This window comes from Pleurodeles waltl, chromosome 5 (genome assembly GCF_031143425.1).
Source record: "Pleurodeles waltl isolate 20211129_DDA chromosome 5, aPleWal1.hap1.20221129, whole genome shotgun sequence".
NCBI lineage: Eukaryota > Metazoa > Chordata > Amphibia > Caudata > Salamandridae > Pleurodeles > Pleurodeles waltl.
Window position 1 is genome coordinate 708,181,095 of NC_090444.1, and position 14,375 is coordinate 708,195,469.

The 14,375-nt window shown below is 41.1% G+C and overlaps 1 protein-coding gene across 4 annotated transcripts in view; it reads right to left on the reverse strand.

Annotated features, from left to right (window-relative positions):
• Positions 1-14,375, reverse strand: part of ARID1B (AT-rich interaction domain 1B) — a 764,650-nt gene that overhangs the window by 336,839 nt on the left and 413,436 nt on the right. The window contains exon 1 of one of the 4 annotated variants that reach the window (XM_069234668.1): positions 44-100. The exons of the other annotated variants lie outside the window; for them this stretch is intronic. Within the exon in view, the coding sequence (XP_069090769.1) occupies positions 44-49 (6 nt within the window). The 5' untranslated portion in view covers positions 50-100. Of the gene's footprint in view, positions 1-43; positions 101-14,375 lie in introns of those variants that run through there. 4 annotated transcript variants of the gene reach the window in all.

Below are 14,375 nucleotides of genomic sequence, written 5' to 3' on the forward strand. Positions count from 1 at the left end.
TTTACTTTGTATGTGACCTGTAAATGAGCAACTAAAAACATACTTGCATCAAGGGTGTCCGGTGTTTTGTCGCACACCTCTTCTCAATCACTGCATTGTGCTTCTGGAATCGGTTCCCAGCGAGGTTGCCCTGCTCCTCTAGCCCGGCGCTGATACAAGTGGTCTGCAAAACATCCCTGGGGTGTCACATTTAATACATACGCCGAGGGCACACATTAGTCAGCCAATCACTGCATCGCACACTAACGACTGTTTGATGTGCATGACAATGTGTCAGGCAAGAAACTGTCTTAAACGCAATATACGCAAAAACGAAATACTGATCCTAAAAAGCTCAGATGATTTGTGGATTTGCTCCTACTGGCTGAGCAGTACAGGGCAGCTCTGCCTCTCATATCTGCACAGTAAGAAGTATTAGTTTCAAGTTTAAAAGTAGTCTTACCCACGCTGTCCAAATAAGCATGAGCACTGTAACATGATTTTTGACACTCGTGATAATGATGAAAAAACTCTTTTTAACTAGCCCTACACGCATGAACTAGAGCAGTGGTTCCCAACCTGTGGTCCAGGGACCCCTGGGGGTCCACGAAGTCGCCTCAGGGGTCTGTGACTGCTTAGAAGTTCAATAATATTCACAGATTAGGCCCCAAGCTTTCAGTAATGACTCAGTGGGTGGTCCCCGGATTCCAATGATGATTCAGTGGGGGGCCCCCAGGTTCGAGTAAGGATAAATTAGGGGTCCACATAAGTCAAAAGGTTGGGAACCACTGAACTAGAGTAAACGTTGTGATCGTGTCAAGACTTGATACCAAGAAGTCATTGCACCTCAAGCTCTTAAGTATTTTGGGCACTTGTTTTGCATTGTCCATAGAACGGCCCTCGAACTACTGCTGAAAATACCATCAAGAAAGCACATTACACAAGGATAAGAAGACTAACACTGTTTCCCTGTGAAAAGAAGGATGGCTTCCAATGCTTATGCACTGCTTTTCGTGCAAGAAACTGCCAAGACCCTGTATTATAGAATATTTTTTCCGAAAAGAACACAATTGCATTGATTTGCAGCATAGTGTATGATAAAACAACCTCAGTTTTCTCATATTTTTTTGTTTTACATTTAGGTTGAAACAAGGTGGTATTGGCAAGTGAGCTAATCAACGGTATATATTGACTTTGAAAGGTTAAAAAAAAAAAAAATCACCAAAATACAGCATATGGGACGGAGTGGTTGGGAAAATACATTTGAACAGATACAGTGTGGCTACTTTAGAGTATCACAGGACAACAGAATGCTGGAAAACAAAGGCTCGGGTGGGCCAGTGCGAGACAAAAACCGGTTCGCCTCAAACTTCCTTCTAAAAGAATAGCAAAAAGCTACCAAAAAAGACAACAAATAAAAATAATCAGCAAAATGCAAATTTCAGAGCGTGGGCAAACAGAAAAAAAAAAAAAAAAGACAATAGTGTAGTCAAAATAGCAACGGATACTTTTCAATAAAACGTGAAGACCCTTACTGGTGAGAAGCTAATCGTGATAGCCCATAACTGACGATTGGTTATTTCTTAGAGTCGTAAATAAACGTGTAATCGTTAGATTTGTTTTACCCACGGAGCTCTGCGCCAGCCTTGCACCTCATTCCTTTGTGCGCGCTTCACACATCAAAACACAATAAAGTTGCCTCACAAATACATATCCAGAAAGCGCATCAGCACCGGAAGTAAAGAAACACACTAACTTGTAATTATGTCGGATCAACCAATACCAACTGAGAAAGAAGTTCTTTGATTAACCGACAAGTCACCTGAAAAAAAGTCATTTTCGGCATGCTGATGCAACTCCTCGGAGACCGCACAGAATGATTTCTCACGGACTTTACAAAGATTCGTTGGTGCGATATTTATAATGACAAACTAAACCAATCTTGTGTGGTAAAGGTGGCATTGTTTGGAAACAGAAAGATTCAGGCTTCCAAAAGGCATGTTGTTTGTGCTAGCATACTGGACACTCCGATTGTCAACAAATATAATTTATGCTACACGAATCCTAATAAAAAAAATAATAAAAAAAACATTCAAAGGGCTAACCCGTCTACAGACCTCTCCAAGTCCCTCCCATCTAGATGGAACAGGCACAGGTAGAGACCGATGCAGGAAAGGCGCTAATCACAGTGTGAGACGATTTAAACATGCGTCTTTTAAGTCACAGATGTTCAATGCAAGACTACAATACTATTTGGAACCGTGAACATTCCAAGTAATGATCAAACTCGAGATGAGGCGTGTTGACAGGGTGCAGTGATATTTGCTGCTACTGCTGTCTTGGTGACTGGATTTTATTTACAGCTGAAGTCGAGAACCCTCCGAAGGAATCTTGAAAAACTTGCTGCGGGCGGGGCGAGTCTTCTCAAGGCCTGACGGGTGTGCTGTGAGAAGTCGGTCTACATTTGTTGTTAAGCACCGAAGGCCTGGCCCTAGCCAGCCATTTGGCTCCCACAAAGTTTAAATCTCCCCCCAGCATTTTATGGATTAGCCTGATCGCAGTTTTAGTCCCTCTGTGTAACACGAATACATTATAGGATGTTCTCACTATCATTTTAAAAATATCTGACAATGAAAAACACGTCTTTGGCTACTCCAGCAGGTGCTCACAGAGCTGGAATCTCTTTCTATCGTGATTATTTTGACTGAATTACTACGGTCAGGATAAAGGGAAACATGTTACTTTATGAGGACACTCCATCACAAAACACACAAATTAACAACATAAGATTTGCTTCTTTTACAGGTGAGATTGCAGCTTTGCTAACTTTCAGCTTTTAAATTTGGTAAAAAGTGGACCAAGCTTAATTGAAAAAAAGGAATGATTCTTTGATGTTGTACAGTGGGCAATTCATTAGTTAATTGTGGGTGTTGTGAATAAAGTGACAGTGCCGAGCACTGGAAACCACTGGCTCAAATTAAGCAATGGGACAACTGAATGCCCAAAGATGTGTATGGGGAGCTTTCCTTTAACAATGTATATGAACTGAATAGCGAAAGTGGCTTGGCTTTTGTAAAATTCCCAGTTGCAGTAAAAAGGGAAAATGAGGAGAAGTGTCTTAACGTGACCAGTAAGGTGCTACTTTAGGTCAGTGTTTTTCAAACTTTTTAATGATTTTCAATGAATATGGACTTTTGGTGACAAGGTCCTGTGATCAATTAAAACAGAATATTTAACTCCAGATTCGAAGAGGTGGTGCACATGAAACACATAATTGGATCAGCATTCAACTACCCACTGCAAGTACTTTTTTTTTATTTTATTTTTTTTAACACAAACATCCCAAATCTTAAATTTAGGGAAAAGGGAAATAAACTAATGTACTCATATTGACACAATTCTGATCATGTGCCTTTGTGAAAATTAGAACAAAGGTATCCGTAGTGTAACATAAGCAATGTTGCAGCTACAATACACCTCTGTTCTAGAATTTAACAATACACAATTTCTTCTTTATTTAAGATAAAAATCCTATTCAGGCGTTGATGTTATGATTAACTTTAAACATTTCTAGGGTACGAATTTCAGAGTCTATGGGTACACACTGACCTTGTCTTCACTTCAGCAACTAGGAGTTAATTCAGCTGTTCAAAGAGTACACTGAAAATGCCAGCTAACAAAAGTCGAGTGCTTTGGCTTTTATTATGTATATGTTTTTGACAGCTTTTGGGCAGACTCCCCTCTGGTTTTATGCAATTCTGCGTCGAGTATTTGCATACAGAGAATGCCGTATTCTCAAGGCCATGCATTTGAGAACAAAACACGGACAAAGCCTGACAGATTTTAGCGGAAAAAACAGAAATACCAACATTACACACTGTATTCCATACAGTGAAGTATTGGCTTCCCACTAGTATAAACACTGCACTGCGCAATGGAATTAGTATCTGGCGCAGCAAAAGTGGACTGTGGAATAGTTAAAATGCAGCGAAACAGAGAGGACTATGGGCCATATATACAAACACATTTTCCCATTGACACAGAATGGGTAAAACCCTTTGATACATCTTTACACACATAAGTGGCAGGAGACTTGTGGCCTGCAAATTTCTCTCTCTCCCCTGACTTGTTTCTCTTGCCCTGCCTCTCAGCAGTCCCGTGTTCTGTCCCTTTTGCCATGTCTCCCATGCCCTATCTCTCGCTCTCATTAATCTTGTTCTCCCCTTTCCCCTCTCAAGTATCACTCTTTCCCATGTCAGCATCTCTTCTCTCTCACCAGTATCTCACTAAGCACTGTCTTCCTTGACCATTCCCGTCCCCCCTTCTCCCGTTCCATCGCCTCGCAATGATTCCACCACAGGCAGTCTGCTTTTCGAATGTTTCAGGTAGATCATCGATATTGTGGTGCTCTTATGTGCAGGGCTTTTTTGTTTTTATGTATCTGTGTGATATATTCAGTTATGTTTCGCGTGTGAAGCAGGCTATCTTTATGGATTTAGGTACACCCAGGACTGCCGGCTTCAAGTGTGTGTCTGAAATAACGGACAGTATGGAGTAGTGATGGGATCCACAGTATCTCTTTAAAGCAAGACAAGCTGTGGGGTGTTGGGAAGTACAGGTTTAATCTGATAAATGTTGTCATGTAGTGATATACTGCTTTGTGAATAAGTGAGTTCTACTCTAAACTCAATAATATCCAAGTATGTGGCGTTTGACGTGCGTGCGGTATTCTTTAGTGTATTTTGTATTTTTGATATATTTACTGTTCCAAGATGGAGGTCTGTGATCTTGGAATGATGAATACAAAAAAAATAATAAGGCTGCAACACCTGCACGCCCTTGTGTGGCGACACTGCCACAACCAAGCATCGTGAGGCATATGTGCACATGCGTGACGATGCAAGCGCACATATTCATTTTTGTGCTTTTTTAATTTTATTTTTGCAGATGCTGAACGGCATCATTAAAAAAAGCTTTGGCAAAGTCAATAGCAGGTCTACAAAGGTGAGACGTACTTGCTTTGCCAATGCTTGTTTGTTGCATACCAGCGGCTGGAGGCGTCAGAAAGCAGACACGTAAAGTTTTCATGAGGGATATACTAGAACGACTTAAAAAGGGTTGAAACGGCAGTGGTTGTTGAAAAAAGCCTGATGGCAGCAGTGGCGCTTGAAGATGGATTGCCGCCTGAAAACAAGACACAAAGTACAAGAAGTCTGATGGCGAGACCAGGGAAAAGGGAAAAAAAATCAATATAAATCCAATGTAAATGAAAAGGGCCAGAGAGAGTCGGCAATGACCCCCAGAAGGAACATGAGCGGTATTTATGTGCTTCCAGGAACGGGAGCTCGGTTGTCACCCCCTGCCTTTCAGAGAAGCCACTCTTCAGAAACCAAATTAAAATGCTGCGGCGAGGCCGGGTCTTAAAAACTGTCGCACAACGGAGGTAAATGGCAGCGATAAAAGCGTAGCGCCTGTGACCCTGTTCTGTCTGGTGTCAAAACGTTTCTGAAGCTTGCTGTTCACATACACACTGTGAAAAATCACCAAGAGTGTGGCAAGTATTGCTGAAGACACAGCGAGAAGACAACACGACTAGAGAGAGGTGAAAAAAAGAAACATTTTTATCCAGCTAAAGGGTTTCGTGTTTCAAGTGAAAATAAAACTACTCGACTGGCTTAATGGCTAAGGTACCAGAGATATCCTTGGCATAACACGTCCAGTAAAAATGCTCCGGATTTTAAAACATAATAATGAGCCGCTTGGCTGCCATTGTTGCATGTGTCCACCAGGTGGCAGGAGACGAGGCATAAGCTGCCCGTATATTATGACGGGAGAAAAGCGTCCTTGAACCAACTTCTGCCTTACACACGATGCTCACCTAAAATGTGTAGTGTATTTGGCAAATGTTTGCAATGCCCTCTCTATATTAAAAAAGTGCTGTAATTTTTTATGAAAAGCCACCCAAATGTATTTTGCTCACAATGTTTGGTCACCGTCGTGGTATTCTTCATGCAGTATTTTATATCAGTTGTGTTAATCTTGAATCACCGGTGATTTTACACCTGTTAATTGAAGCATAAACGGGAGGAGAGGAGTCTTTATGAGAAGCACAGTACTGTAATGTACGGGGAGACGAGAGAGCTCCAAATTCGGGCCCCTTGAAAGATGGTGGTTTGGGTAATTTGCACCCCATCCCGGTAGGATAAGCCTTCATTTAGTTCAGAGAGAACAGAAGCAGCACAACTGTAGTTGTAACAGCAAACTGACTTGAACATTATGAGTAGGTTTCACATGCACATAGATGTCATTTTAGACAAAGGATGATGAAAGCAAAGTGCAATATGGTCGTCAACACGCATGCCAGCTTTTTCTTCCAATTCATAAAAATTGAGATGTGGCTGGGTTTCAGGCCACTGTCCCCTTAATGGTCAGTTTTGACATTATAGATAGCATGAAAATATTCTGCAATATTACTCGTATTATTTTTTTATTGATGTCGAAAAACTGCAGTAATTTTTTTTTATTTTTTTTTAAAAGAGTGGAGACATTCACGGACTATAGCAAGCGCGCAGCAGTTAACACTAAACTTGAAACAGCTGGTAACATGAACACATGCACCAAAAGCATTTGTAACTTTGCTCCTTCCTCTATGCAACTGCACCCCTAGGTCCGTTCTTCTTTCAGAGGCCAGGTAGACTAGCCTCACCGTGGTAGAGTGGGGCTTCAGTAGAGGTGTTGTCTGAAAGGAGTATAGCACTAGGATTACAGGAGTCACAATAAGCCTATTTTACCAGGCGCCCGGGCTTGCCCCTTTAGGGGATAATTTCTCGCTCAGGGAAGTAGAGCACGAATAAATACCTCGTAGGGCAGAATTAGCAATGGTGAATAGCCGCAGATCTAGGGGTTCTTTATGAAGGTGAGGTAAGACTTGACTTGGCCTAGTTGGACATGTAGCAAGCTCCCGTGCTTAGGTGCGGAGGCACAGAATGACTGAGAATGTTGTTTCTTGAAGGTGGGAGCTTCAAGGCAGAAGATGTTTTAATCCCTACATTACTGCAGTACAGGAGCAGCCAGAGAAGAACAAATACCACTTATTTTCAGTAAAGAGTGGCAGAAAGGAAGAAATATGCTTGCAATCATGTGAAATAAAGATAATACACCAGCTTGTAATGGTAGCATGAGCTGTATGTAGTTATTGTTTTTACTTTAAGTAGGAGAAAGGTGGTAGGAATATACAAGTTCAGAAAGGTCCGTCTGTGGAGAGAACATTAATGCTGTTCCAAATTGCGTACAATCTCCTCAGATGAGGTAAAATTAAGGTTAGCAGGCTACAGGAACGTAGATTTACTCCCTCATATGAAAGGCTGCATGAAGGACATCTGGAATAAAGGGAAGAGAGCATCGTGAGCGCCACTTGTTCACAAAGAATGACTGATACTGCGAGGAGCTGCCCAGAGCACTCAAATTTATAGGGCAGTGATGATGAATTAATTGTACACAGGAAAATAGTACTGCCACAGGACACCTGGGTTTGTATGGCATGCGCATGAGAGGTGAGAGCACTGACATTCTGGTGGCTGATCGTTCTAACAGAAAATGGATAAGTAGGGTGGGCACGCCCAGGTGTATACAAGGGAGATGGGATACCAGCTGCGTACAGTTTTAGTTTAACAACCGCCCGACGCCCGGGACATCCTGTTTGGGGTCAAGGGCAACAAGTTTTTATGTTTACTTTGTCCTTGGGACAAGTAGGCCCAACCCTCTGCAGCACAAACCCTTTGGCTGCCTGTTTACAGAGAGTGAAACTCTCTGCAGTTGAGGTAATGTGTTTCCAAAAGACAATGCTGTTCGAACTTGTATTTATGGTTCATTATTTGAAAGCCTTCATTATTAGGGTAAGTGCTGTAAATAAATGTTTTAAGGTCACACTTCACTACTGACGTTGGTTCCAATACAAAAAAAAAAAACATGTATACACATTTTTGAAAAGTTTAGGCTATGAGGCTAAGTATAATGCTCCCAGAATGCTCTCTGATTAGATGCAAATGAAGTGTCATTTAGTAAAATGTGTTGATGCATGCTAGTATTTCCCAAAAATATTTCTAATGGAAAATCAGTGTAACCATTTTCAACACGATTATGGGAAGCATGAAAATAAACAAACACTGACAAAGCCAACTGATCTGACATATTTTTATAAGTCTTTTAGTTTCATCAATGCGTGTCTTATTTTGACATGGCTTTTGTAACACTTTATTGTTGTGGGAGCTACCAGGCCCTCAACATTGTAACAAACACTGGCAAAAAAAAAACCAAAAAGTTTTTGAACTCTAAAAGCACACGTTGCCACCAGTGGCATAACAAAGGCCCTGCAGCCGCCCTCCAGGGGGCCCCTTCAGCACAGCACCTGCCCTGAGTGAGTCTGGAGAGGGGGCTCCTCCATGTTCTTTGCAAAGGGGCACCCTCCAGTTTCGTTACGTCACTGATTGCCACTGTAGTTCCCGACACTGAACAAAACTACTTTGTGTGCCAATATGCTCCGTGTGGAAGAGCAGAATGCGATCACTCACCGTAAAGCCAGCCGAAAGAGAGAGAAATAAAAGTTTAATAAAAACAAAATGTCTTTGTTAACACTAGACCTAATTAGGGACCAAGACCCACATGTAGGTAGCTTTTTGCATGTCGCAACTGCGACTTTAGCTGTTTGCGACGTGCAAAAAGCACATTGCGATGCACAAACCCAGTTTTGCGATTCGGTAACCTGGTTACTGAATCGCAAAACGGGTTTGCGACTCGCAATTAGGAAGGGGTGTTCCCTTCCTAACTGCGACTCGCAGTGCAATGTAGGATTGTTTTGTGACCATGAACGCGGGCGCAAACCAATCGCAGTTTGCACCCATTTCAAATGGGTGCTAACACTTTCGCAAAACCATTGTGAAGGTCACTGTAAACATTTTTTCAGAGCAGGCAGTGGTCCGATCTCGTTTTCCTTTAAGGAAAACGGGCTGCATTACAAAAAAAAAAAAAAATGCTTTATTGAAAAGCAGTCACAGACATGGTGGTCTGCTGTCTCCAGCAGGACACCATCCCTGTGAGGGCCGCCATTCGCAAGGGGGTCGCAAATTGCGACCCACCTCATGATTATTCATGAGGTGGGCATTTGCGAAGCCCTTGCGAATCACAGATGGTGTCAGGGACACCATCCTACATTCGAATTTGCGACTCGCAAATTGCGAGTCGCTCTGACTCGCAATTTGCCGGTCGCAAATCTGAACATACCTACATGTGGCCCCAAATTCTTAAAGAAAGTCACAAAAGTGCACCCATGGTATATGTCGTACCCCTATAAAATATTTGTGAACTGTATTTTAGCATGGGTAAATACAATGTGTAGATTTGCTCATGTGAAAATCTATTGAGCATTTGCAAGTTCATTTTCCCTCCAGCCACTTTCTTCCCAACCCTGGAAGAAGTTCTAATTCTGCCATTGTCAGGAGTAAATGTCCAACCTTTCTTATTATGGGGAAATATTAGAGAGAAGCTGGTGAAAATCTTTAAAACATGCAGGTTAGTAGGTTTGCAGACTCAAAGGCATTCCAGCCCTGGAACTATTGCTTACTGCTTCCTCCAGCCCCAGTATGCAGATCTGCAGAAAGGTGGCAAAATAAGGAAATTGCTACAGTAGGGATTGAAACTGCAAGCCCTACCATGGTAGTAGCCCTGGCATAATCAGAGAGGCTATTATCAGAGCTCTTACATAATGAGATCGCTGCCATAATTTGTCGCCACACTACATGGCACCAAAGGGACAAGTAGATCTTTTTACAGGACAAGTAGATTTGAGAAGCAACCTGTCCCCTGGACAAGTAGATATTTTAATAAATTCCACACCCCTGAACAACTATCAAAATCGCAGTACCCGTTATCACCACTAGTGAAAAGCTGTTCAACGCACTAGGTCTGATTCACAAAGCACTTTCTGCAAGTAGTTGTGTCTTATGCCTTCCACAGCGGTGACTTATTCCTGAATTTCCAGGAGTAAGACACACTCATGGAAAAGAGTTTTTTGAGCAGAGAAGTGCAAATTGTGCTTTCAAGTGCAGCTAAGCTTTGATAAAGCGGACTCACTGTAAGACCCAAAATAGTAGCATTAGAATACGATTTGAAGAATGGGGGAATATGCCAATACAAGTAGTAGCAAAAAAAGAATTTCAGAAAAAGTGAATACAAAAATAGCATATACCAAATAAATTACAGCAAAATATTTTCACTGCATTTTTTTTTCATTTTGGAAGAATCAATCTGTTGAAAATTTACAAACGTTTGCAACCTATCAGGGTAAATTTAAAGGTAAACTGGAACTTTCACACATCTGATACAACGCTACCATGCATATGAACAGTGATTTTAGGAAGAGAGACATGCAGAGACCATCCTGAGTCTGAAAACAATTTGTTCAGAAAATATATTCCAATTGGACACAAAAAACAGATGACTGGGCTGTAACGTGACACATCATTCCACATTTTAAGACTCCAGGGAGGACAGAAAATAAACTCCAGTCTCAAATAACCAACTACTATTTACCCCAACACCCCATGTCACTTTTAAAGCTAGCCTCCGCTGGAGCACGCGTTATCGTGCTGCAAAGCATTAAAAGAGTGCAAACACCCCAAACACAAATCAAAGATTTTCCTTTCTTTCTGAATGACCTTTACAAATTTCTAATACGTTTGCCATTTTTTTGAATGGCAAGATCACATCAAAACTTAACTTCAAGCAAAGTAACACAATAGTAATGATTAAAGCAATTACATCACATTGCAGTTCAGAAGGGTGTAGAATGGCTGGGTTAGAGCTTACTTTCAACTCAGCAAGAGCACCAGTTATTAAGTCCATCCACCCGGACAGAGGTATATGCTTCTTTTTCTCTCCAGCAGCACAGTTTTGAGTATGTCTCTAACAGGGAGCTCTGGAGCTGGCAATAGCAAACTTGTCTCCTCCTTTCTCATCCAAATATTGTGAATGTGACGACTAAGCCATCCCAGCCAGTCTTGCCAGCTGCATTCCACAGCACACCTTGCAAGCATGCATGGAGTGGCCTCCACATCTCTTGTGGGAGAAGCGCTGTAGCCATAACCTGACCCTCTACCAGCTTAGAATGCCAGGCAGCCCAATCTTCAGCAACTTGATGGTTACATCAATCTCTGTAATCCAGATATACTTAGTAGCATTATTACTTATTGCTACATTCACCAACATTAACTTGCCTTAAAAATCTATACCTTTGTATGGCCACTCCCAACATGTAAATTACTCAAATCTGTTTGGAAGAGTTAATATGGGAAATAAATCAATCCCGATTTTGCAAATAAAAAAATAAAAAATAAAATAAAAAAACAACAACAAAAAAAGCAAGATGATGAACTAAGCACCAAGACATTGGAATAGTCTTCCAGATGAGCTAAAACTAAACACTAATTAGTTATCCTTTGGGAAGAGTTAAACACATCTGGTCCCTTAAACCTCAAACAATCGTGCCCCCGTCTCCCCCAACCGCACTCTACACGTCTTTTTCTATATTGCTCCATTTTCATCATAGCGCTCAAATTCCCTTGTAGCAAGGTCTACCGCTATATAAATCATGCAAACATAAAAATAAGTACGACTTTTCAAGTGCACAACAGCAGTAAGGGCAGGGTCACTACAAGTAGAGCTCCAAAATTTCCATTTTACATCATTTAACACAAGTACAGATGGAAAACAACGTCCCCCTGTCTATTTTAAGAAATAGAAACCGGTGGAAATTGTGAAGCGACTCTCAATGAAGGCTGAAGCGCTGAGAGTTAATAAAACGAGCCAGCATTCTTAATAAGGAGTCAAAATCTAGAGTTTTGTATAGATGATTGTACTTATAAGGATAATATTGCAGATTACTATACTGTTGTCTTGTAGATTGTTCAATATAGCCAGGGCAACTGGAATTATGTGGCATGAGAGGGCCAAATTACGCGGCAGGAAAAGGCAAATCATGCAGCATAATGTGGCACATTTTATAATAATACTACTTCATTATTAAAACATTTTTAAACGTCATAAAACTGGGCATTGATTGCACCTCGCCTCGTTAGTACCAGGTTAATACTCAAACGTAGCAGTGAGCAACAAACAGGTGACAAATCCAGTTTTGCAAAGGGCCTTTAACTGCACAGCAACACGTGTCGCTGCACTTTTAGTAACTTTTGTATAGTTTGAGCTAGAAACAAATTTTCTTTTTGATAAAATCTGCAGATTATGCGGCAGATGATGGATTATGTGGCAAATGAGGCAAATCTGTAATTAAACGAAAATCGCCACAGCCGACAATCACATAATTCCATTAAACCTGAATACAGTGCTAAGATCCTAGAGGTACTAAAGTTTAAGTATATTTATTTGTTAAATATTTGTGAAACATACTGGGTGCACCTTTTTCCACAGTGAAAAAATCTGAGTACGTACAAACGACATATAAAAAATAATTAACAAAATCTGCAGTGTTATTTAGAAGTAGCAAGACAGTTATTCATAAAGCAACACCAAGCATTACAATTGTTGCCAACAAAATCAAACTTGGGATTTGAAGTAGTCAGCCTTTTGTTGAGAACTGATATTTGACATTACACCTTAGTTTTAATGCTGCATGGTACTGCACTCATGAAATAACCATGTAAAGTAGTGCAGAAGGAATATTCACATATATATACATATATATATATATATATATATATATACACACACACACACACACATATATATATATATATATATATTCACTGGAAAAAAACAAAGGTTACAGGGACGGTACAGTTAGGTTTAGATTTTACACATACAAAGCCAAAGAAATTCAGCAGTTCTAGTTATTTGAGCTAACTATAACTTACGTCCCCCGCAATACACTGCTTATGACCTCACATATTACATCACTCATGACCTGGTCAGTGACATGTCATGGCAAAAGCCATGAGTGGTGGGGGGGCTTGCTGCAGGGCCTAGCCCCTCATGTAGCAAACCCTCCACATGCAACTAACCACACACTGCTGCGTACTGATTGCTTCATCTGGAATTCTGGAATAGACTCCTTCTGCTGCTGGCGATGTGATTGAGTTATTATTATTATTATTTTTTTTTAATGTTATTGCTTCTTCCCCCTCCCACCCTCTGCCCATGTTGCTTCTTTACGTCCCACCTCCCTGCCTGTGTTGCTGCTTTCTTCATCTCCCTTATCCATCTGTGTTGCTCTTTCCCCTTCCAACACCCCCTATGTTGCTTCTTTCCTTTCCAGCCCCCCTCTATGTTCTGGGGTGGGCCCCAGGTTGCTTCTTTCACTACCACCCACCACATTGCTTCTTTCACTCCCACCCCATCCGTGTTGATTTTTCCCCTCCCTCCCCTCTGTTGTACTTGTTGCTAATTGCCCCCCTTACCGCAGGGGAAAAATGGGAAACAAGTGCTGTGATGTGCACAACGCTGACAGTTTCATTTTGCTTTTTTTGAACTGATCTGTTGACTCCCATCCGCCCTTCGGTTGTACACCCATATCCGACTGGCAAAGCCACTACAGCTCGCTGATCAGCAAGACGCACAGCACTGGCTTTGCTAATGCTTGTTTTTTCTCTGCCCTTTTACTATCCTCTCTATGTATCCATTCTTTGTTTAACTAATCCTTCCTCCAGTTGCTTATCACTCTTATTTTCGCTTCAGTGATAAACCTCTGACCTTCTAAACAGCCATCCTCAACTCTTTTCTTTGTGAATTAAGAAAAATAAACTAGCAGCCTTCCCTCTTCTTCTACATTTTCTTTTACATTATGTTAGCTCAGAACAGTCAAGTACTGTTTCTAAAATTAACATGTTCTATTTGTGTTCTCTCTTCAATGCAGCAGCTCCCTCTTACCCTTTCAGGCCTTAGACTTTTTGACTGTTGTCATATGTATGGAAGAGCATGTTCTGCAGATTGAAGCTGCTTTCTCTATGAGAAATTGTGTCCTTTTCTTTGCCAAAATATATTTAAATGCACCCTACTCATTATTATAGGAATTCTAGGAAGACAATTTGAAATGGCTTCAAAGCCGGAAATTAATATGGGTGTTTTGGTATCTTCACAAAGCCATAGGAGTTAGTGTGATGATAGGTGCTAGAGTTATTGTGGCCACAGTAAAATTATGTCAATGTGGTGGGTCTGTGTGAAACAGGTTGCAATGTGCAATTACATTCAATGGTCCAGTACTATTTAAGTTCACCTAAGGCAGAAAATCCACTCAGAGGAATAGGGCACAGGCCCCTGACACACCGCAAATACTGCCAAGGCAAGACATTTTCAGTTTCAGATGACTCAAAAATATTTGAACAAAACAT